This window comes from Amblyraja radiata, chromosome 28 (genome assembly GCF_010909765.2).
Source record: "Amblyraja radiata isolate CabotCenter1 chromosome 28, sAmbRad1.1.pri, whole genome shotgun sequence".
In the NCBI taxonomy this organism is placed as follows: Eukaryota; Metazoa; Chordata; class Chondrichthyes; order Rajiformes; family Rajidae; genus Amblyraja; species Amblyraja radiata.
The window spans coordinates 35,498,417-35,524,257 of record NC_045983.1 but is presented as its reverse complement, the minus strand read 5'-3'; the positions used below and the strand labels follow the sequence as shown (position 1 = coordinate 35,524,257).

General features: G+C 43.3%; 1 protein-coding gene across 1 annotated transcript in view; it reads left to right on the top strand.

Annotated features, from left to right (window-relative positions):
* Positions 1-25,841, top strand: part of cpd (carboxypeptidase D) — a 53,397-nt gene that overhangs the window by 8,423 nt on the left and 19,133 nt on the right. The window contains exons 3-12 of the mRNA XM_033046321.1: positions 10,085-10,227; positions 10,939-11,108; positions 11,616-11,968; positions 13,024-13,215; positions 14,548-14,715; positions 15,240-15,349; positions 19,011-19,113; positions 21,197-21,339; positions 22,801-22,970; positions 25,041-25,343. Coding sequence (XP_032902212.1) covers positions 10,085-10,227; positions 10,939-11,108; positions 11,616-11,968; positions 13,024-13,215; positions 14,548-14,715; positions 15,240-15,349; positions 19,011-19,113; positions 21,197-21,339; positions 22,801-22,970; positions 25,041-25,343 — 1,855 coding nt within the window. The remainder of the gene's footprint in view (positions 1-10,084; positions 10,228-10,938; positions 11,109-11,615; positions 11,969-13,023; positions 13,216-14,547; positions 14,716-15,239; positions 15,350-19,010; positions 19,114-21,196; positions 21,340-22,800; positions 22,971-25,040; positions 25,344-25,841) is intronic.

Here is a 25,841-nt window from a genome sequence, read left to right as displayed (position 1 = left end):
GGTGACGTACAGTAATTGCCCCCTGAACTAAAGAGCTACTTTGTTGGTCTAATATGATTCAAGGGAACGTGTGCAGAGCTGAAATACTAACCTAGTGATTATTACTCGACTTGCAGTTGGAGAATAAGTTCTATTCCTGTTATGTTTGTTGTCTATTCATTATCCAATGCATAGGTACAGTGAATAAGCACAGTGGTCACTTGACCCGTGTTCAATCCTGGCTTCAGGAGTGTGTCTGAGGAGTGGCCACAATTTATCCGTGACTGCGTTGGTTTCCACAAGCATCCCAAACAATGTGCAGGTTTATAGATTAAACACACAATACATTGCTGCATCAATGTAGGTGAGGGGTAGGGCCTGAGAAGGACTGGATGGGAACATGGGGAGAATAAAATGGATTACTGTAGGATTTGTGTGATTAAGAAAATAATGGGTTGGTACAGAGTTGGGGGGCTGAAAGGCCCGTTTCAATGCTGTGTGACTGTGATTTGATAAAATACACTATCTACTGGTATTTACACTGATGTAAGCCAGTGTTAAGAAAGTGAGTTCAGTGCTAGTTTCTTTATGGCTCAACATATGTCTCAAGTGTCTTGCTACACTTGATAAAAAGGTGACTGAGCCCCTATCCTTAACACAAACTCCCTGAAAGTGGCACCACACACATATAGCGGTAAATATGGCACATGGTTTGCTTTTCTTCATTGGTTAGGACATTGGGAGTCAGGAAATCACAATGCATCTTTACAAGCCGGCATTGGTTCGGGCGTGTCATTCCGGTTGCCCCAACACAAGAAGGGTGTGCAGCCTTTGGGGAGGATGCATAGTAGGTGATGTCTGGATTAAGGGGTGTCAACTACATGGACAGACTTGGATTGTTTTTTCTGGAAGGAGAAGGTTGAGTGGAGACCAGATAGAGGTGTATAAAACTACAAAAGATATGGGTGGGGTAGACAGTCTGCCGGGAGTGGTGATGGAGGCAGATACGATAGTGGCGTTAGAGACTTTGAATAGGCACATGGATGTGCAGGTACATTAATCTCAGCATCATGTTTGCATTTGTTCTTTGCTTTGTTATCCAACTTGCATAGAGAGATGGGAGGCACGGGGCCTGTTTCCGCACTGTATCGCTAAATTAAACCACCTCTCCCTTCCCAGTCAGATCAGTGGCCGAGTTCCCTTGGTCCCCACCTTTCTACCCCACTAGTCTCCTCTTCCAACAGACCTCCCTTTGTCTTTTTCATCAGTTCCATCATGAGCAGACAACTGGGTATTCTTGTTTTTATGACTGTACCAATTTAATCAATCATTAATTGAGGGGGAGCCTGCGCCTCCATCTTCTTAACCGGTTGCTAAACACTTTAGCTCCCCCTCCAATTCCCATTCCCACGCTGATCTTTCTGTCCTGGGCCTCCTCCATTGTCGTGGTGATGCCCAGCACAAATTGGAGGAACAGCATCTCATATTTCGCTTGGCAGCTTACACCCCAGCGGTATGAACATTGACTTCTCTAATTTCAAGTAACCCTTGCTTTCCCTCTCTCTCCATCCCCTCCCCTTCCCAGTTCTCTGACCAGTCTGACTGCCTCCAACTACATTTTATCCGTTTGCTTTGTTGTTACCTTCTAACTAACAATGATCAATTCTACATTTTCCATTATCTCCATTCCCTTTGTCCTATTTTCATTCTATACACTTCCTTATCTATGTACCTCCCACTTCCCTGACATCAGTCTGAAGAAGGGTCTCGGCCCAAACCGTCACCCATTCCTTCTCTTTAAAACATCTCACATCTGCAGTTGAGTCTGTCCAAAGCAAGTGTTGTCTGCGAAGGGCGCTCAGCATCACCAAGGACTGCTCTCACCCCAACCATGGACTGTTTACCCTCCTACCATCCGGGAGGCGCTACAGGTCTCTCCGTTGCCGCAGGAACAGCTTCTTCCCTGCGGCTGTCACTCTACTCAACAATGTACCTCGGTGACTGCCAATCACCCACCCCCCCCCCCCGGACACTCCTCCCACAGGAAAAACACTATGACTGTATACATGTAAATAGATTTATTTATTGCAATCATATTATATGTCGCTCTTCCAGGGAGATGCTAACTGCATTTCGTTGTCTCTCTACTGTACACTGACAATGACAATTAAAGTTGAATCTGAATCTGTTATTTTTGTTCAGTCAGGCAATTGTTTTGCCCTTTAGAACATTGCTTCATAATCGTGAAAAGTAGAAAATTAAAAGTTTGAAAACTAACAGATGTGATAATTAACTATTTCGAGCCAGCTCCTGCTGAGAAATCATGACTGATTAAAGTGCAGGAAATCAATGACTATCTAGTTAATGTTTATGAGTGTAAATAGCATATTATTAATGCTTGCCTCTGATCATCCATTATGTCACAAGTTCACAAGTTATAGGAGTCGAATTGGGCCATTTGACCCATTGAGTCTACTCCGCCATTCAATCATGGCTGATCTCTGCCTCTAAATCCCATTTTCCTGCCTTCTCCCCATCACCCTTGACACCCGTTCTAATCAAGAATTTGTCTATCTCTGCCTTAAAAATACCCACTGACTTGGCCTCCACAGCCCTCAGTGACAACGAGTTCCACAGATTAACTACCTTCTGACTAAAGAGGGTAGTTAAACTGTCATACCTTTGCTGGGCGCTCGACCTCCTGGGAGCACGGGATAATGTGTCAGCCAGATACATGTGCTTACCCTGCTTGTAAGTGACAAAGATTTAAAGGAATATATTTTTGAAATGCAGCAGCTTAAGAACTAAATGATGCATTGTTTCTATTTGGCCTCCCAGTTAGTTTCAAATTTGGGATTCTGATTCCAACCAGGTACAGATGAGATAAAGGTACAAGGGACTGCAGGTGCTAAATGGTGGAGTAACTCAGTGGGTCAGGCAGCATCTCAGAAGCACATGGATAGGTGAAGTCTCAGGTTGGGGCCCTTCTCGACCCTTCTTCAATGTGAAATAAATGTGTAAAATAAACAGTGCAAAGTAAATAAATGCCAGGGAATCAGCGAAGGAGAAAGAGGAATACTGGGTTTTATTAGGATGTAATAGGAGCTGAGGAGGAAGAGACGAAGGATGTCTCCTCTGTTATTTCGGGTGTACCGTGCCTGAGGGAAGAGTGTTGGATTTTCTGGAATGGGCGGCACAGTGATGCAGCAGGTGGAGCTGCTACCTCGTAGTGCCAGAGAACAGAGTTCAATCCTGTCCTCGATGCAGCTGCGTGGACTGCACGTTTTCCCTGTGACCACATGGGTTTCATTCAGGTGAATTTAATTCATTCATAGGTTAATTGCCCCTGATGTGTGGGGAGTGGATGGGAAAGTGGGAGAACTGGTGTGAATGGGAGATTGATGATCTCTGACATTCCATGCAAATCATCAATGAGCCAAAGGGCCTGTTTCCAGGCTGTATCTCGAAATGAATGGCTGCAGTGTGACAGTGATGGTGTAAGAATACAAATAAGGAGCACCGAAGATAGACAGAAAATGCTGGAGTAATTGAGTGGGACAGGCAGCATCTTTGGGTAGAAGGAAATGGGTGACGTTTCGGGTCGAGACCCTTCTTCAGAATCAGTCTGCTGCTGAGTTACTGCAACATTTTGTGTCTATCATCGGTTTACACCAGCACCTGCTGTTCTTTCCTACACAGTAAAAAGCACCAACAGGAGGATGTTGTAGCTGTCGCTCATTAGGTGCTGACCCAGAGCACAAAGCGCCGCAACGCTGAAAAACCAGGAAGCCACTTAAATGTCTGAACTATGGTCTTAATTATTCGATGGGGGGAAGCAGTGATGGCAGCTGTTCAAAGAGAATTATTTCTTTCGGTTAAACACGATTAATTCCATCAACTCAACATGAGAGAAATTGCTTCTACCTGTTAAAGACGGAAAATTATATAGCTAACCTTTGCACAAGTTTCTTGTATGTGTGTGATTATCACCAGCGGTCAGGCTGGCTTGTGTGATGCAATCAACAGCGTGTCGTAATCTCATTGCAGATTTGATGAATAGTGACCACTAATTTATCAAGTATAAGAAGTGAACAATGAAAGTATGGCTGGAGCTTGACACGTCACTCTTCCTTTTCTCCAGAGATGCTGCCTGACTCACTGAGTTACTGCAGCTTTTTGTGTCTACAATGAAAATATGGCATATTTTAATCTGAATGTATATTGGTGACACCTTTTCAGTTCTTGTACTAGTTGAGCAGCTGAACAAGACTGCAGACACTCATCTGGTTTCGTACAGTTTCCATTGTGAGTGTAGCATGGAATGTTTGGTGGGAGTTGAAGAAGATGGTCTGTGTCTTTCCACCATTGGTGGGTCGTGTCGAAGTGACTTTTCTAAGAGTAGGTTGGGAAATGCGTGATAATTAGTTTTTTGGGCTGATTTTTGTGCTCTATATAAATAAGAAATAGGAAGGGGAAGGATAGATCATTGGGGGACTGTGGAGATGCATTGCAGAACTAGCTGATGGTCACCTCGGGTTAGAAAGGAACCAGATGAATGTACAATAGAAACTAATGATCTGACACCCAATCGTTGCATGTCTGACTATCAGGATTTCCGGATTGCTTGTTGGTCCAGAATATTAGGTGAGGGACCACACTGTAAGCAGGGTGTGGAGACCAGAGCTACAGATTGTAGAAACAAGGAACTGCAGAATCAGGTTTACAAAAAAGATACAAAATGTTGGAGTGACTCAGCGGGTGAGGCAGCATCTCTGGATAATATTGGAAGGCCCGTGATGTTTTGGGTGGGGGCCCGAGGTAAATAGACAGACGGTGCGAGGCAAGAGGGTTGAGTTGCAAGGAGCTTGGGGGGAGGGGGGGGGGGGGGGGAATGGGGGAGGTTGTGCGGGAGAAGGGAGAGAGAGGGGTGGGGTTTGTAGTTACCTAAAATTTGAGAATTCAAAGTGAGGACACAGTTTGCAATTTGGCAATGGAAGAGGCCCAGGGCAGAATGGTCAGTGAAGGAAGGGGAAGGGGAGTTAAAAACCAGAAAATCCAGCAGGCCTTGGCAGACTGGGCGCAAAAGTTCGCTAGAATTTAGAAGATTGAGGGGGGATCTTATAGAAACTTGCAAGGGGTTGGACAGGCTAGATGCAGGAAGATTGTTCCCGATGTTGGGGAAGTCTAGAACACGGGGTCACAGTTTAAGGATAAGAGGGAAGTCTTTTAGGACCGAGATGAGAAAAACATTTTTCACACAGAGAGTGGTGAATCTCTGGAATTCTCTGCCACAGAAGGTAGTTGATGCCAGTTCATTGGCTATATTTAAGAGGGAGTTAGATGTGGCCCTTGTGGCTAAAGGGATCAGGGGGTATGGAGAGAAGGCAGGTACAGGATACTGAGTTGTATGATCAGCCATGATCATATTGAATGGCGGTGCAGGCTCGAAGGGCCGAATGGCCTACTCCTGCACCTATTTTCTATGTTTCTATGTTCAGTGGAACGGTCGGCGAGTTTCAGTTACAGATGGTAGAGTGGCCGGGGTGACGTCAACCTCCTTATACTAATGCGTGGCAGGAGCCAGGCCTGGGGTCCAGAACAACAGGAGTGTGAAACGTGTTGGCCTGTGGCTAGGTGTGGCAAATGGTATATTTCTTGCTCCCTTTAACACACTGGATTGCCTGGGATATTTACTATACTGCAAAATCTGTTAGTCCTGTACAAAGATGATTGGAGTTTTTCTGGAGTTATACCCTTCTAGATGATTGTGGAGAGGCTTTTTAGCAGCCTGGTGTATTCAATGGTGTTGAAAAACTGCACACTATCTGAAACCTTCTGGTTGTTATTGAAGGTTTCCTAATTTTCATAACCTTGACATCATTTTTAATTTTCTAGGATTTCACCTTCACCTCAAAATAACTAATTTTATGACCAACAGTGTGTACACATAGGCAAGGAAGGGAAAATTCTGGTCATGTGCGTCCTTCATATGAAATGCAAAAAAAGGACTGCGTCAACGGTCATCCTTGGTGTTATTGAATGTATTACGGAGCCCATTTAAAATTCACTGTGTCTAATTCGAATAGTTAGCTTTCAGAAACCCATTGTTAATACGTAAGTTTGCTTTGCATTGTAATGAGTTTTGTTCAGAACTGTAAAACAAATATCTTCAAGTTTAAATTAGCCCATTGTTGACAAAGGTAAATAGCTTATATTTTTAAGGTGAGTTTAACCAGTTTTATTCGCACACAACAGTTGCAGGATATCCTGTAAGTGTGGTAAGCGTTTTGCTGAGTGGAGATATTTTTAAAGTAATTCTGGGAAACTGGGTCGGCTTAGGGAAATATTTGAAAATCAAAGTAGATCTGGCCAGGGGACAACCGGCAGCAACGACGAACAAACCTGTGGAGTGTCTCTTCTAATATCAGCTTCCATCTCCAACAAGATCAAACTCAGTGGGGATGAGAAAGACAAGTTGCAGATGCTGCAATGTTGAGTAAAGCACAAAGTGCTGGAGTAACTCAGCGGATGAGACAGCATCTCTGGAGGACGTGGATAGGCAACGTTTCAGCAGAATGATGGTGTTTACTCAGTGATGATCAGAAATATTTTATTTACTGGCTAATTAAACTCCTGTTTTCAATTTAATTGGATCAATTGCTCAAATGATTACCGTAAGCACTATTGAAAATGTCGAGTATGTTTGAGATTGGATAGGTCAGTGAACAGTGTACACAACTGGTTCACTTAGTTAAAACATTAATGGTTTCAAAATAAATGAGGCAGACAAGGTCAAAGCACAAATGAGAGTAAGTTATGTAAAAATTGCCCGTGCCAGCAGCAAGACTTAAACTAAATCAAACCAGAGTGGCACGGTGGCGCAGTGGTAGAGTTGCTGCTTTACCTCACCAGAGACTCCAGTTCGCTCCTGACTAGAGGTGCTTTTCTGTATGGAGTTTATACATTCTCCCTGTGACCTGTGTGTGTTTTCACCAGGTTCCTTCCCACACTCCACAGACAATAGGTGCAGGAGTAGGCCATTCGGCCCTTTCAGCCAGCACTGCCATCCACTGTGATTATGGCTGATCATCCACAATCAGAACCCCGTTCCTGCCTTCTCACCATATCCCCTGACTCCAGTACCTTTAAGTGCTCTAACTAACTCTCTTGAAAGCATCCAGAGAATTGACCTCCACTGCCTTCTGAGGCAGCGAACTTCACAGACTCACGTCTCTCTGGGTGAAAAAGTTTTTCATCCTCTCGGTTCTAAATGGTCTAGCCCTTCTTCTTAAACTGTGGCCCCTGGTTCTGGACTCCCCCAACATTGGGAACATGTTTCCTGCCTCTAGCGTGTCCAATGCCTTAATAATCTTACATGTTTCAATAAGATACCCTCTCATCCTTCTAAATTCCAGAGTATACAAGCCCAGCCGCTCCATTCTATCCACATATAACAGTCCCGCCTCGTGAACCTCTGCTGCACTCCCTCAATAGCAGGAATGTCCTTCCTCAAATTTGGAGACCAAAACTGCACACATTACTCCAGGTGTGGTCTCACTCGGGCCCTGTACAACTGCAGAAGGACCTCTTTGCTCCTATACTAAACTCCTCTTATGAAGGCCAACATGCCATTTGCTTTCTTCACTGCTGTACCTGCATGCTTACTTTCAGTGAGTGATGAACAAGGGCCCCCAGGTCCCGTTGTACTTCCCCTTTTCCCAATTTGACACAATTCAGATAATAATCTACCTTCCTGTTTTTGCCACCAAAGTGGATAATCTCACATTTATCCACATTAAACTGCATCTGCCATGCAACCGCCCACTCACCCAGCCTGTCCAAGTCACCCTGCATCCTCATCGAATCGTCCTCACAGTTCAGACTGCCACCCAGCATGGTGTCATCTGCAAATTTGCTAATGTTACTTTGAATCCCTTCATCTAAATCATTGATGTATATTGTAAATAGCTGCGGTCCCAGCACCGAGCCATGTGGTACCCCACTAGTCACTGCCTGCTATTGTGAAAGGGACCCGTTAATCCCTACTGTGTTTCCAGTCTGCCAACCACTTCTCTATCCATGTCAGTACTCTACCCCCAATACCATGTGCTCTAATTTTGTCCACTAGTCTCCTATGTGGGACCTTATCAAATGCTTTCTGAAAGTCCAGGTACACTACATCCACTGGCTCTTCCTTGTCTATTTTCCGAGTTACATCCTCAAAAAATTCCAGAAGATTAGTCAAGCATGATTTCCCCTTCGTAAATCCATGCTGACTCGGACCGATCCTGTTACTGCTATCCAAATGTGTGGCTATTTTATAATTGACCAGCATCTTCCCCACCACTGATGTCAGGCTAACTGGGCTATAATTCCCTGCTTTCTCTCTCTCTCCCGCCTTTCTTAAAAAGTAGGATAATATTAGCTACTCTCCAATCCACAGGAACTGATCCTGAATCTATAGAACATTGGAAAAAGATCACCAATGCGTCCACGATTTCTCGAGCCACTTCCTTAAGTACCCTGGTATGCAGACCATCAGGCCCTAGGGATTTATCAGCCTTCAGTCCCATCAGTCTACCCAACATCATTTTCTGCCTAATGTGAATTTCCTTCAGCCTCAGAATTAAAAGGCTGGAGGTGAGGGGGAATTTCTTTAGTCAGAGGGTAGTTAATCTGTAGAACTCGTTGCCACAGAGGGCTATGGAGGCCAAATCAGTGGATATTTTTGAGGCAGAGATGGACAAATTCTTGATTAGATGTTAAGGGATATGGGGAGAAGGTAGGAAAATGGGATTAGGAGGCAGAGATCATAGAAACATAGAAAATAGGTGCAGGAGTAGGCCATTCGGCCCTTCGAGCCTGCACCGCCATTCAATATGATCATGGCTGATCATCCAACTCAGTATCCTGTATCTGCCTTCTCTCCATACCCCCTGATCCCTTTAGCCACAAGGGCCACATCTAACTCCCTCTTAAATATAGCCAATGAACTGGCCTCAACTACCTTCTGCGGGAGAGAATTCCACAGATTCACCACTCTGTGTGAAAAAAGTTTTCCTCATCTCGGTCCTAAAAGATTTCCCCTTTATCCTTAAACTGTGACCCCTTGTTCTGGACTTCCCCAACATCGGGAACAATCTTCCTGCATCTAGCCTGTCCAACCCCTTAAGAATTTTGTACGTTTCTATAAGATCCCCCCTAAATCTTCTAAATTCTAGCGAGTACAAACCGAGTCTATCCAGTCTTTCTTCATATGAAAGTCCTGACATCCCAGGAATCAGTCTGGTGAACCTTCTCTGTACTCCCTCTATGGCAAGAATGTCTTTCCTCAGATTAGGATACCAAAACTGTACGCAATACTCCAGGTGTGGTCTCACCAAGACCCTGTACAACTGCAGTAGAACCTCCCTGCTCCTATACTCAAATCCTTTTGCTATGATTGTAGAACTCGTTGCCACAGAGGGCTATGGAGGCCAATGATTGATGGCCCTTCGAGCCTGCACCGCCATTCAATGCCATGATTGATGGGCCAAATGGCCTAATTCTCCTATAACTTCTTGCTGCCCTTGTTTATTGTGGGTACATGGGGAGCACGCTGTTCTCTGGCATTTTGTAGTGGGCACGTGGGAGCAATGGGCACGTGGGGGCACTGGGCATGTGGGGGCAATGGGCACGTGGGAGCACTGGGCACGTCTGGGCACTGACACCAATTTTCCTCCCACGTTGCTCAACATTCTGTGGCTCGCTAATGTATCACCTGTTCCTTAATGACAGGCTGCAGGACTTAAAGGTGCCCTGCAGCTCTGTGAATCACCAGCTTGGGTTAGTTACCGTATGGGTGACAGCATTCACAATGATGATTCACCATCACCTGCCTGCCTTGTCCGCCATCATTCTACCAGACGGACTATTTTGATTTGCTAATAAAATTTAGGTTGAGCTTTTCACTGTAAACGGCAATCTTAGCATTAAATATATTTAAACATTTTTTAAATGTCATGTTGAAACTGAGAAAGCTCGAAGTAATTGTCTTCATTCTAAACGGTATGCACTTCTCATACTCAGCATGGCTGTATGACATCTACTTGTAATTGACTTGCAGGTGGAATGCAGGACTACAATTACTTGCATGGAGACTGCTTTGAGATCACACTGGAACTCTCTTGTTGTAAATATCCACCTGCCTCTGCCTTGAATGAAGAGTGGCAAAACAACCTTGAATCCCTTCTAAGTTTGATGGAACAGGTATTTTAAGAGAATGTTTTGAAGGGAAAGGTGTTTTTTTTTTTTTTTTAATTGTTCTTAAGAGAGACCTTGCAAATGTGATTGAGAAAGACTGTTTCAAGGTAAAGAATTTGGTTTTGAGGGATATCGGCCAACTCGGGCAAATGAGACAAGTTTAGATGGAGATTCTTGGTTGCCATGGATAAGTTGGGCCAAAGAGCCTGTTTCTGTGTTGTATGACACAATGACTCTGAGCTGTGGAGGACATTCAAGGAGGAGAGAGATTCCTTTGTAGGGAAAAGATTTTTAAAAATCCAAAAAGTATGTACATGTAAAATTCACCTACACGTGGATCGCTGTGTACAAGCCAAGACTAAAAGAACCAGACAGCACGGGAACAGGCCCTTTGGCCCAACTTGCCCATGCTGACCAAAACGCCTCATCTACAATAGTTCAAACGTGCCTGCGTTTGGTCCATGTCACTCTAATGTTCACTTTCTTCCTTGTCAACAGTAAGTTAATACAGGAGCCAAGGCGATTTTGAGAAAAGATTAGTAAGCATTAGTAATACATTTTTTGTCTCAACCTAAATAAACGTCCAGAACTCGACTAATAATGTCTAGATTTTGTTTGCTGCTGGGCAGTTGAAGCAGTTAAGTTGGGTACTCTCAATGCCTGGTTATTTTCAACCTACTGTTAATTGCCAGTGACATTTCTGCTTGTGTTTTGCAGGTTCACATTGGTGTTGCAGGATTTGTCACGGATGCCGTTCTTGGCTCAGGGATTTCTGACGCTTCCATTGTAGTTGCTGGCATTGATCACAACATTACAACGGGGAGTTTTGGTGATTTCCACAGATTGCTTGTACCAGGAATCTACAATATAACCACGGTTGCACAAGGGTAAGGAGTGTCAATGGCAGACAAACCTCCCTTGGACCTCTGAATGTAGATTTATACCTGACATGGAGGTGACCAGCTAGGACGATCACTTTATATTAGCATTAATCATGCAGATTAAATTCTAAATTGCCCTTCAACCCCATTTTTCAGTTATTTTGTTCATGTAGAATAACAGTTTCCTTATCACCCTCGTCGTATGTGCCATCAAGGGAACACTTAACTCCTGTTGAAAACTACGCTTGTGTCCCAGAGAATTATTCATGTGACGCTCGTCTAAAACATATATCATTGCTCTCCTCAGCACATTTTGTCATCTCTCAAACAAAACAATATGAGATAAATCATTTTGAAGTTTTTCCACCAAAGAAAGTAATTTAATTATCAAGCACGTGGACCATTGTAAAGCTACAGACCTATCATTCTATGATTTTTTTTAAATGAATTAATATGATAGATTTTGGTTATTTATTAACAAAGTGTATCTAAACATTGCTTGTATTTCCGCAGTTACATGCCCTCCACTGTCTTGGATGTTGAGGTACTGGAGGGTCCAGCCACACAACTTAATTTCACACTCCAATCTCTAGATAATCACACCATTGAGACAGTCACTCCAACCATGGCAAGCTCGACTGAATTCAAGATGCACAATGTATCTGAAATGGAGGATGTCCAGCAGTCCAATACCATTGAGCCAGAGAACTTCAGACATCATAATTACATAGATATGGAGATCCTACTGAGGAAATACGCAACGGAATATCCAGCCATCACAAGGAGCTATAGCATCGGAAAATCTGTGGAAGAAAGAAATTTGTATGTCATGGAAATATCAGACAATCCGGGCGTCCATGAATTAGGTATAATTGCTGTAATAGTGCACAATCTATTTAATGTGTATCTATATTTCTACGGTCAAAATGAATGCACCGTTCCCCCTATTGTCTTGAGAGCCAGGATTTTATTGTCCCATTGATGGCTTGAAATGAAAGTTGCTCAGGAAATGCATTGTACTTTTGCTGCCAATAATTCTACAGACCCAGGACGGAAAGGTCAGTATAGGATTGGGAAAAGGAGATTAAAATAGTTAGCAACTGGGATTTTCAGTCGGCCTTGGTGGACCGAGTGCCAGTGTTCAGCAAAACGGTCGCTGAGTCTAAGCTTGGTGTTGGCGATGTACAGGACACTGACGAGAGTGTGGGAATCCGTCTATGACAGCAGGAGGGGAAAACCATGTCCACAAAAAACAAGGACATCTTAAATGTCTTAGAATGGAAAGCCTCATCTTGGGATTGGATGTATGAAGATGGAGAAATTGAGAGCAAAGGATAGCGTCTTTGGAAGATGTAGGGTGGGAGGAGGTGTAGTCCAGATAACTGTGGGAGTCGGTGGGTTTGTAGCAGATGCAAGTTGATAGTCTGTCCCCTGTGCTGGATGGAGACAGAGAGATCATGAAAGGGGAGAGAGATGCCAAGTGAATTTGAGTTCAGGGTGGAAGTTAGTGGCGAAGTTAATGAAATCAACAAGTTTGCGCGGGTGCCGGAGGCAGCGCCAATGCAGCGGAGAAAGAGTTGGGGGTCATTCATGTTGCTTTAGGACGGTGGAGCTAGCTGGCTGAGTTCCTCCTGTTTCCTTCACTGACGCAGTCATTGGGTGAGGTCATTTGGTGAGGTGAAGCACTGCTGGCTGCAGACACGGTAGTTCTTTAAGTGCTCTCACGTTTCTGACCGCACACAATATACCTAGTCGTTGTGCGTTGGGTGGCACTAAGAGCCACTCTGCAAGGAGGACGGGTCATACACAATTTATTTGCAAAATTGCATAGATTTACAAAACCAAGTGTTTTAAGTACAAGTGATTTATAAGAGGAAATAGTTGAACTATGTTAAATACGCCACGCTTTCTGTCTGACTAGGCGAGCCAGAGTTCAAGTACATTGGGAATATGCATGGGAATGAGGTGGTGGGCCGTGAGCTGCTCCTCAACCTTATTGAGTACCTCTGCAGTAATTATGGCACAGATCCTGAAGTGACCAGTTTGGTGAATAACACCAGGATCCACATCATGCCTTCTATGAACCCTGATGGATATGAACGTTCAACAGAAGGTAATACTTTTTTTCCATTGGGAAGACTAGCTTTAAAAATAATGTTTAATAAAATGTGCTGTGGATAAAAGAAAGTAGTCTAATAACCATGTTTATCAGTTTTATTATTGTCACCTGCACAGACAAGCTTTGTTTTCCTACCCAATCAGACTAAATATTATATGTAAATACAATATTGTTAAACTTGATTCCAATAGGTAGATCAATGGGGAAGGTACATAATATAGTTCTTAGCGTTGTAGTGCACCAGTGTCGTAGACAAAGCCTAGAGGTGAATCGGACAGTACCCTAGCTTATGGAAGGACCGTTCAGAAGCCTGATAACAGAGGGGAAGAAGCTGTTCCTCAGTCTGGCGGTGCAGCTTTCAAGCTTCTGTGCCTTCTGCCAGACTAGAGTGGGCGGAAGAGGGAATAACTGGGGTGGGACAAGTCTTTGATTACGTTGGCTGGTTTTCTGAAGTAACATGAAGTGTAGATGGAGTCAACTGTGGGGAGTGTGGTCTGCCTCTACTATGTGCGTGATGGTCTGCCTCTGCTATATTTCTGGTCTTGCCTGCCGAAAGTGATGTTGGGATGTCTGTGGAACTGATTACTTTGCAAGAACCTGTGTTGAAGTAGAATGAATTTAAGAATGTGGATTTACAAAAATCATCTTTATTTTCAGTTTAAATGCTTAAGTCTATGAAACATATGGCTTGGTCTTAAAAAATACTTACAGATTGACGTTATTGCATCTCTGACATTAGATCTCTTTCCATCTCTTGAAAATAGCTCTTATCTATTATACGCGAATTATTGAACTGATTTTAGCAATGTATGGTATATCTGTTGATCTGTTCAAATATCATGCAAAACAAAGCTTTTAATTGTACATAGGTTTGTTATTGTCACATGTCCCAAAGTTCAACGGTTTCAAAGGTCTTTTATTGTCACGTGTACCAATTAAGATACAGTGATATGCGAATTACCATGCAGCCATATGAAAAAAAAGCAACAAGACACACCACTACATAACCGTTAATGTAAACATCCACCACAGAGGATTCCCCACAGTCCTCACTGTCATGGAAGGCAAAAAAGTCCAATCTTCTTCCTCTTTATTTATTGGTCTCCGTTCTACTAATTAAGATGTTTGCCATTGCTGTAAATGTATGCCCAGGAAGAAAATAAATGATCCATAATTTATCCTTTTCTAAAATGCTAATGTTTTTTTTAAAACCACAGATAACACAGTGTTGTGTGCTGGAGAACGTTACTTGGTGTGAAAGTTTCACTCTTGTTTCTGAAATTTATCTTGTATGTTTCTGAATCATTCACCTGCTTATGATTTCAGGGGACATGGATGGTGTAGTTGGAAGAAACAACAGTAATAACTATGATCTGAATCGCAACTTTCCCGATCAGTTCTTTCAAATCATTGATCCGCGTCAGCCCGAGACATTAGCGATGATGGATTGGCTCAATAGGATTCCCTTTGTGTTGTCAGCTAATTTACATGGAGGTGAGTACATTTCCTCCTTCGGTCAAGTTGGGCGTGATTTTAATCATGTGGAACATTTTGAGTAAACATTACGTTCCAAAAGACAAAGAGAAATGGTATAACCTCAGCCAATGTCAGAACAATGTTAGAAGCAAAGTATTGGAATAACTTGGCGGGTCAGGCATCATCTGTGGAGAACACGGAGAGGAGATAGTTTGGGTTGGGACCCTCCATCGCATACATGTTGCCGATCTAAGTTCTCCAGAGATGCTGCCGAACCCGCTTTGTATCTTTGTAAACCAGCATCCGTAGTTCCTTGTGCCTTCAGAACAATGTTCCTGTGCTTTTCTGCAATCAGTGGGAGGGAGAAGTGTGGGGTGGGAAAGAGAATTATCACTACATATAAATTTCAAGCATCTGTGAATGTTCTGAGTACATTTTAATGAATTTATTCATTAAATGTCAGGTTGTTTTGATGTGGTTTATGTAGCTCGCCGGTATATTGGAACGCATTCACATTAAAATACTGCTCCTGTTTTGGCCAGGTACTCTCGTCGTGAATTACCCTTATGATGATGATCCAGATGGCGCAGACATGTACAGTAGATCGCCAGACGATGCCGTCTTTTGCCAGTTGGCACTTTCTTTTGCCAAGGTACATGACTTGCTTTAATTAGATTCCTACAAAGTTTAAAAACTGTTAACTTTGTGGTGTGTGATTCGATTTCATTGTTACCAATCTCTCTCCAGTTAATCTCCATCACAAACAGGTTATGGCCTGCATTATTCCATGTGCTTATTGAATTTGTTTTAAGAATATATACTGTACTTTTCATTACTTTAGAGAATATGTAAGGTTATATTCTTTATCTTCTTGCGTATGGCGTGCACAGCCTAAAGTTGTAGGACAACTTGTTCTATTTGATCTTATTTGATTGTGCACACCAGGTTGATTGCATTCGTCGAAACAGGGCAGACCACGTGAAGGTTGCAATCTCCCACCCCAAGGTTATATTGAATAGCCTAGTTTTTCTAATATTATTTCTGTAAACTTAGACGTTGAGATTTTTAAATTCCAAGTATATAAGTCCATAGAATACAGAAACAGGACCTTCGGCCCAACTCGTCCGTGCCAACCAAGATATCCCATTTGGCCCATATTCCTCTCAACCTTTCCTATCCATGTACTTGCCCAAATATATTAGAAATTTTGTTATTATACTGACACCAACTATTTCCTCTGGCAGGTTGTCTACTTACCCAACACCCTCTGTGTGGATAGCTTGTCCCTCATGTTCTTATTAAGTCTTTTCTCTCTTACTTTAAACTTATGCCCTCTAGTCTTGATTCCCCTGTGCTGGAAAACACTAGATACCACAGTAACGTCCTTGAAAATCTTTGCAGTACTCTTTCAAACTTAATGACAGCTTTCCCGTAGCAGAGTGACCAAAACTGAATACAGTATTTCAGATGCAGCTTCATCAATGTCATAAAACATTATAGCGCCTCACCAAAGTTCTAAGTATATGATCTGATTATATATTACAAATGGTTACTCGCCCATTAGGATATTAAAGGTCTGTTAAAGTGGCATTCAAGCCAGTTCCTTGCTCTCCCAACGTTCGATTTGTACCACTGTAAAGCTATGATTATTACATAACCGTACACAGAAGTCATACACCTGATGTAATCCATGCACAACAATACTACACTACACTCATTTGCACTCTTTCCATTTTGATAATCCAACTTTATATTTCTCACTCCGCACGCTTTCTCCACATTAAATACCAGTGAAAACTTCTGTTTCCTGCATTCTCTCCTGGCTTTATCCCTGTGTTCTCCGCACCCTGCCCCTTGCCTCTCCAGAAGACCTTGGCACCATATCTGTGGAAGGATGTGCTGGCTCTGGAGAGGGTCCAGAGGAGGTTTACAAAAATGACCCTAGCAATGCATAGGTTAACCAATGATGAGCGTTTGTCGGCACAGGGCCTGTACTCGCTGGAGTTTAGAAGAATATGGGGGACCTCATTTAAGCATACAGAATAGTGAAAGGCTTGGATAGAGTGGATGTGGAGAAGATGCTTCCAATAGTGAGAAAGTCTAGGAGGTCATAGCCTTGAATCAAAGGAATGTTCTTCCAGAAAAGAGTTGAGGAGAAATGTCTTTAGTCAGAGGTGGTGAATCTGTAATTCATTGCCACAGACGTCTGTGGGGGCCGTCAATGGATCTTTTTATGGCGGAGATAGATAGATTCTTGATTAGTACGGGTGTCAGGGGTGCTGGGGATAAGGCAGGAGAATGGGGTTAGGAGGGAGAGATAGATCAGCCGTGATTGAATGGCTGAGTAGACTTGATGGGCCGAATGGCCTAATACTACTCCTATCACTTATGACATCTCCATTTTTGCTGATAATATCCTTCTACCCCGCAAACTAAATTGCTTCCCCCAATATTTGTAGATTATTTCCTGTTCTCTTAAAGCTGCTTTAAATAAAGTAATTTGTACCTTGTCGGGGTTGTGTGGCTGCCAAGTAAATATTTAAAGGTTAAAATCTGAAATTTGTGAAATCGATGAAAGGAAATGACTTCGGATCATGACTGTCATCAAAAACATGCCCACGAGACCAACACTAATACAAATGAGATGTTAATTGGACATTTTCTACATGAAGCATTTTTCATATTTTTGTAATGTCTGTTTTTGTTTCATATGGAATGATGACATTTATGGCAGTGGTGTGTCTGTTATTTCATTGGCCTTGACTATTTTTAAGTGAAGAGGGGGTGTTCTTTTCCTGAGGAAGGTAGAAGGAAGTTGGGTTGAAGGAGAAAGGACTCAATTAGATGAGGTCTTCACTGTAATTGGCAAATGAAATTCCTCGCATGTTGCAAAACATACTTGGCTAATAAAGTATTATTATGATTGTGATTTGAAGGAAAGGGAGGCAGTGTGAGTGTCAATGGGGTGGCAATCAATGGACCGTAGGACGATGAATAGAGATGGTTTGGAATGACCAAAGATCAGCCCTTGCTCTGTGCAGAATCTAAGGAAATAATTAATTCCAGCTCTCTAAAACAATGTTAATGCCACTTGGGTAAACAAAATTGTAATTGAGAGGGTGAGGTCTTTGAAGGAAGTAAAAGGGTAATGACTGGGATGGTTTGATTGTAAGATTCATGCCTCCACTGTGGTAGCCCTCACTCAGATAAATGGCCTTGTGAATGTTACTTCACAGCCTCTGGAGGTAAGCAGCTGACCATTATTCAGCTGTGCATGGTAATCGTTTCCTCTTGTATGTCCCAGCTAATCACAGAGCAGCTTTTCCACTGCCCTCTCACTGCAAAGGCAGAGTGTGTAAGAGGGGAAAGATAAAACGCATGATATCAAAAGAGGGATTTAGCTAGTGACAAACCAGAATTGAAAGATGTTCGTAGCGTTGTAGGGTAAAATGTAAATGTAGATGCAGACCAGAGCAGTAGCCAAAATGCATGTGAATGGTCACAGGGGAAATGAATTGCAATTGCCTGATTATGTTGGAATTATGAGGGTACTTGTAGCCTGGTGGAGAGCTGCCTGTCCGCTCTCTCCAATGTTGCCGGACTTGCTGAGTTCCTCCAGACATGTAGGAAAGAACTGCAGATGCTGGTTTAAATCAAAGGTAGACACAAAATGCTGGAGTAACTCAGCGGGGCAGGCAGCATCTCTGGAGCATCCCATCCCTTCTCTCCAGAGATGCTGCCTGTCCTGCTGAGTGACTCCAGCATTTTGTGAGTTCCTGGTGCCTTTTGCTTCATACTAAACAGAGGGAACCCTTGGAGAGATAAAGTTGATGTTATAATGCAGAGTCACTGAAAGGCATTTGAACCGTTGCCCTGCTTCAGAGGCGGGTGCGGCAGTGAGTGCGGTCTGGGAAGTAAAATTCCAGAGTAAACACCAATGGAAGTGTACCTGTGTGACTGGCTGCAGGAGGTGCACAGCTGAATGCCGGAGAAGTTGGTTTACACATGGGATTGAGAAGAAATGGAAAATAGAACATGTCTCAAAAATGTTAATGAAGATCAAAGATGATTTTAAGGTGATTGGTTGTCCATAAAATCAATTTAGCCATCACAGGTGGTAGGCGGATCGATGAGGAGGTGTGCTTGTAGATTGCAATAATGTCGGTGATCGTTTGAAACGGGACACAATGAATGAATCGCGATGTCCAGTGAGCTTTCCTCAAACACTGGCTGAAGAAGACCATAAAGACGCACATGGCCGGCGTGTGGGCAGACGAACACAAAGATAACTGCTTTCTGACTTTTGTGTTTAGGAGAATGGTCCAATGTTTGAAGGTCATCCTTGTAAAAATATATATCCTGACGAATATTTTCCTCGGGGAATCACCAATGGTGCAAAATGGTACAATGTGCCAGGTAAGATGTTCTGTCACATTTTAATTTAAAAAAAAACATATTCGTTTTGTTTGGGCTCAGTGCGTAGTGCCAACTGTATTTGATTCTAACCCGTGCTGTCTCAGAGCTTGCATGTTCCCCTTTGACTGTGTGGGCCTCTCCTGGACATTCCAGCCTCCTCCCACATCCTAAAGCAGGGCTTGGCAACCTTGTTCTGCATAGGGTCCAGGCCCCATGTCTGTGAGCGGATGGCAGGCCACATCTATCGCCACAGTGTGACACTTGGTGTTGTTTCTCGCTTTAGTTTTCACCTGTTTTTCAATTAGTTTTCTGCAGTTCCCAGGTCCCTCGCATGCCCCAGGACTGGCTGCCGTTCCCATATCCGCTCGCCTGCCCCGGGACTGGCTGTAGCGCCCAGGTCACCTGCGTGTCCCGGGACTGGCTACAATTCCCAGGTCGCGAAAACAAACTGAAAAGAAATACGCCTGCGGGCCGGATGATTTCGGTTTACGGGCCTGATTCGGCCCGTGGGCCATGAGTTGCCGACCTCTGGCCTAAAGGCTAGCGGATTCATAACTAATTGGACACTGTAAATGTAGACGTGTCTTGGGAGAGTCGGGATGGAATTGAGGGAGATATGTGAGAGGGGATTGGGATTATTGGGTTGCTCCAAAGGTTTGCATGGACCTGATGGGCCAAATGGCCACCTGCTGTGTCATACAAGGTCATGTGAAGAATATGGATCATTTGTCTATCTATTGATATGCATCTGATCCTGAGCTGAGAAAGTTCCTGTATGATACGTAGCAAACAACTTTCTCAGTTGTTTATCACCTATAATGAGGGCCCAAGGCAAATTCTGCAACCATAATATCCCAGTGAAGAAGCTACACCCAAACAGCTGATGATGCAGCTGTTGCATAAACCGGGTGAAGAATTGTTGGTGGTGTGGACCCAATAAGAGTTGTCTGGCTACGTTCCCGTGTATTGTTTAGTTAGTTTGCAGGAGATTGTGGACATAAATCCATCACTAGACAATCACTATGATTTTACTAATCAGGGTGCGGTTTATTCAAGACAGTAATGTTTAATAGATAAAGCAGCACTTTATTGTACTTAATGATAGCTGTACCATGACTACCATCAAAAACTACATGCTGGTAGAACTCGGCAGATCAGGCAACAATTTAACCAATTTCCCTCCTGGGATAAATAAAGTTGTATTGTATCGTATCTGTGGAGGGAATGGACAGGACCCTTCAGTCTGAAGAAGGGTCCTGACCCAAAATGTCACCCATCCATTCCCTCCATAGAAGCTGCCTGACCCGCCATGTTCCTCCGGCACTTCGTTTTGTTCAAGACTCCAGCACAAAATGCTGGAGTAACTCAGCAGGACCGGCAGCATCTCTGGAGAGAAGGAATGGGTGATATTTTGTGTTGAGACTGGTCTGTCCTCAACAGAGGCCTCACCTTTGTTCTCCTCTCAACGAGTTACAGGTCTGTTACGACCTAGAGATTTTCTTCCTCCGCCTCCCATCCTTTTTCTATGAGAAGGAGTCCTCACCAAGCTCCAGAGATGCTGCCTGTCCCGCTGAGTCTGTCTTTGGTGTAAACCAGCATCTGCAGTTCCTTTCTGCACACATCTCATGCCTCCTTTTCCCTGCTGCGAGCTGGGTTCTGACTAATGTCTGTGCAAATAATGCAGCCCAGTATCATTTAACCTGAAACTATCACAGCACATGATGTGCCTTTGGATCACACTGAGAAACGTGATGTTTTCTAATACCGTTTCTCTACTGCCACATTATTTGGCTCATACAAGGATAGATCACGGATCCAGGTCGTATATTTTAACAATGCATACCCTCAAGTCACAATCTCCCCACATTCCAAAGGCAGGATCTACTTCAGAATGCAAACATGTATTGTCCTGGAAAATAAAATTGTGTAATTGCATTTTTCCAATAAATTGGAGATATTTGTAGATTTTAATGAAACCTGTAATTTTACCTCTGCCATAGCTGATAGTTATTCCACATTAGATATGACTTGTTTGTCTGAAACGGCTGAAACATTTAATAAAGTGTAAATCCTTGTTCCACAGGTGGCATGCAGGACTGGAATTATCTTCATACAAATTGCTTTGAAGTTACTATAGAGTTGGGTTGTTTTAAATTCCCCTACGCTAGTGATCTACCAAAGTATTGGAAGCAAAATAAAAGGTCCCTTCTGCAGTTTATGAAGCAGGTAAATTCAATCTGATATTAAGTTAGTTTTTCATGCTTTAGTAAGTCTCTGGTGCCACATGGCCTTTCATGTTCGGAGATCTGCTATTATTTCCTTGTCTGGCTTGTATCCGACCATAGATGTGTCTATGTACCTGATTCTTAATTGCCTTTTTGCATCAGATGGAAATGGGCAATAAAAACTGGCATTGCCAACAACCTCCCCAGAGCCCAACAGTTATATAGCATGGAAACAGGCCATTCAGCCCAACTCGTCCATGCTGATGAGTTGTCTGTCTGAGCTAGTTGCATTTACAACCCACATCCCTTCCACCTTTTCCCAGCATACACCTGTATAAATATATTTTAAACAGTGTCATTGTAACCACCTTTACTGATTCTTCTGGCAGCTTGTCAGCCGGATGATGCTCAATTATCCAGTTATGTTGCACCCTTCCCTGAGGCTCCTGTTATAAGAATGTTAAATAATAGGCACATTTAACATCTTAACTATGTTGTAAGCTTTCAATGGGCTATGAGGAAAAGGCTGCAGAGATGGTGGATGATAGACACAAGATTCTGGAGTAATTCAGTGGGACCGAGTCTTATCTTCAGAACTAAATTTGCAGTTCCCTGAGACACAGAGATGGTGGATGATAGACACAAGATGCTGGAGTGATTCAGTGGGACCGAGTCTATCTTCAGAACTAAACCAGCATCTGCAGTTCCCTGCTACACAGAGATGGTGTATGCATTGGCTGTAGTTTACCAGAATTCCCTGGATACAGAAAAGTCCCAGCAGATTGAAAATCCACAGATGTAGCACCTCTATTCAAGAAAGGAGTAGTTGGGAGGGTAAATAATGAAATTATGGATCAGTTAAGCTAAAATAAAACACAAAATGCTCGATCAGCCAGTGCCTTTGGAGAGGAAAACAGAGTTTATTTTGCAGCTCGAACATCCTTTGGCAGAATTGTCTGAAGAAGGGGCTGGACCTGAAACATCGCCCATTCCTTCTCTCCAGAGGTTCTGCCTGTCCTGCTAAGTTACTCCAGCTTTTTGTGTCTTATCTTCAGGGCGTGTGACTCTGTTTCAGATTGGCAACCAACAACTATTGGCGTGATTAAGGCCGTGCAAAAGTCAGAAATGCAGAAATAGTAACATCAAAATTGCAAAGATTGTGGGTGTTTCCATTTTATTTACTAAGTTGCTGAACTTTTGTCATGGTTGCACGTAATTGTACTCAAGCACCTGATTTTAAGGTAGATTTTAATACTGGGACATTAAAAGTCATGCTATTTAATACATTTATGGAAATACATTTTGATTTGAACAAATTATACACAAACCCCTGCCTACTTTTAGCAGATTGTGTTACATTGTTTAGTTTATTGTTATTGTCACATGTACAGAGATACAGTGAACAGCTTCATTCACATTCATACCAAGCAAATCTGATTGTGATTTAATATGTTGACATCAGGTGCACCGTGGTGTGAAGGGCTTTATAATTGATGCCACTAATGGAAAGGGGATTTTCAATGCTACCATCACAGTTGCCGAGGTGAACCATCTTGTGAGATCTGCGAAAGATGGAGATTACTGGCGGCTGCTCCTGCCTGGTGTCTACAAGATCACTACCTCCGCTCGAGGGTGAGAAGCAAGAAACCAATCGTATATCAATCACTTAAGGTTCTGACACAGGCACAACAATTCCGAGTCACAGTGATATAGTGTGGAAACAGGCCCTTTGGCCCAACGTCCACACTAAAGTTTGTTTCCCTTTTCTGTGACTTTCAGTCTGACGAAGGGTCGCCCATTCCTTCTCTCCAGAGATGCTGCCTGTCCCGCTGAGTTACTCCAGCATTTTGTGTCTATCTTTGGTTTAAACCAGCATCTGTAGTTCCTTCCTCACCAACAAACATGTTCCATCTATACTTTTCCCATCTGCCTGCATTTGGCTTGTGTTCCTCTGAACCTGCCTCAACTACCTCCTCCAGCAGCTCAGATTCCTATAAAATCTGTTCCCCCTTCACCTTAAACCTGTGTCCTCTGGTTCTCAGAGGCACCAAACTTCCTGGCTGCTCTTTGTCGGCAGCTTTACCAAATCTTCACATGTGCTCCACTGGTGGAGTCATAGAGCTGTACAGAACAGAAGTAGGTCCTAACGTCCACCTTGGCCACTTAGTTAAGCTTGGAGTGAGGTAACTGAGATAACGTGCATGTTTTTTAACATAAATTTAGCTTTGTATTTATTTTCATAAGATCGTAAGTGATAGGAGCAGGATTAAGCCATTCGGCCCATCAAGTCTACTCCACCATTCAATCATGGCTGATCTATCTTTCACTCCTAACCCCATTCTCTTGCCTTCTCCTCATAACCTCTGACACTTGTACTAATCAATATTTTTTAATTGGCTTGGCGGATGTCGGACGTTGAGTTGCATTCTAGTTTTGGAGGTTTGACAGCCAGCTGACCCAGAAGCTGGGGCTTGGCATGGTGTGAGTGTTTATCTGCTGTTGTGCAGGCAGGGCATGTTTGCCCACCTTCACCCATGGGCTTTCAGCCCAGCCACAATACTGGACCTTGCCATGAGGACTGTGCTGTCTAGAGCATCAACTAATTGCTTGGTATCCAGGTCATTAATGAGTTTTGGGAGCTTGTCACTTGGGGAACTTCTGGACCAAGACACCAATATTTATTTTTGCTATTTCCTTGTGTGAACAGGAAATAATTACAAGTAGGTGTGTGGTTTTGTTTTTAACCATAGTATTTTTGAGTCCATGTTTACAGGAAAAGCAGTTAGTACTTACAGAATGCGGAAGAGATTGTTGTTGCATTGAATTAAAAGGCGTGGTAGTAGAGGGATCAGTAGCGTTGTTAATTGTTGAAGGATTCATTCTACTGGGAATGTTAACGTACAACACAATAAAGCAAACCAGTTGTGGAGAAATGTTTAAGAAGGAACTGCAGATGCTGGAAAAATTGAAGGTGGATAAAAATGCTGGAGAAACTCAGTGAGGCAGCATCTATAGAGCGAAGAAATAGGTGACGTTTCAGGTCGAGATCCTTCTTCAGATTGATGTGGGGGTGGAGGGGGCGGGAAGAAGAAAGGAAGAGGCGGGGACAGTAGGCTGTGGGAGAGCTGGGAAGGGGAGGGGAAGGAGGGAGAAAGCAAGGACTACCTGAAATTGGAGAAGTCAATGTTCATACCGCTGGGGTGTAAACTACCCAAGCGAAATATGAGGTGCTGCTCCTCCAATTTACGCTGGGACTCACTCTGGCCATGGAGGAGGCCCAGGACAGAAAGGTTGTGAGGAAGTGTTCACTTAACCTGATATTGCACTTTGACATACTTTCATTTACAAAAAGAGACTTTTGTTTATAAATTGAATATGATTATATTCCATTACTGTACAGGTACAGTAGTTCTGCTTTTTTATAATGCGCATAGATAAAACACGATGAATGAATTGGAATGGTGTTTGCATGAAGCAGTCCAAGTTGATTATAACATGACTTCTATTGAGAACTAGATAACCACTTAAGAATTACATTAGAAAATGACAAGCAGAAAGAAAACTGTCTTGGAAAAAAAGAGTGGAGGGAAAATAAACTGTTTCTATGTAAAAGAGTTAGTTAGCAAGATTTTAGTTGTGATTGTACAAATCCTGGAAGCATGTTCTGCCATGTTTTACTACTTGTCTCCTCACCCCCTGCAGATATACCCCAAAGACCAGGAGCGTGACAGTGGTGGAAGAGGCAGTGGAAGTAAATTTCACCCTTACGCGTGTGGCGAACAACCACGACAGTGGCCTTGACCAAGTGCTCACCGAGTCCTCAGCGGACCCCGGCCAGGAATTTGAAAAACTCATCAAGAACTTGTCGTCTGAAAATGGGTTGCAGAACCTGATTTTGTCCGCACGTGTCGACCTAAATCTCTACCGTTACCATGATTACAAAGACCTGTCTGAGGCTCTTCGTGGATTACACAGTAACTATCCCTCCATTACCAAACTGATCAGGTAAGCACAAGGTGACAGCTGTTTGAGGAGTATTCTGCAATAATGGCCAGTTTCTGTCCATTGCCTAGTTTTTATTAGTTTCGGAGATACAGTGCAGGAACCGGCCCTTGTGCCCACCGAGTCCGTGCCGACCAGCACACTAACACTGTCCTACTAGGGACAAATTACAATTATGCCAAGCCAATTAACCTACAATCCTGTACGTCTTTGAAGTGTGGGAGACAACCGGAGCACCCGGAGAAAACCCACGTAGGTCATGGGGAGAACGTACAAACTCCGTACAGACAGCACCCGTGGTCAGGATCGAACCCAGGTCCCTAGCGCTTTAAAGGCAGCAACTCTACCACTGCGCCACCGTGCCGCCCTTGTGACAAACAAATGTAGTTGCGATCTGTCCATGAGGCCAAGCTGAAACCTACAAGACCGTAAGACATAGGAGCAGAATTGGGCCATTCAGCCCATTGATTCTGCTCTGTCATTCAATCATGGCTGGTCTAT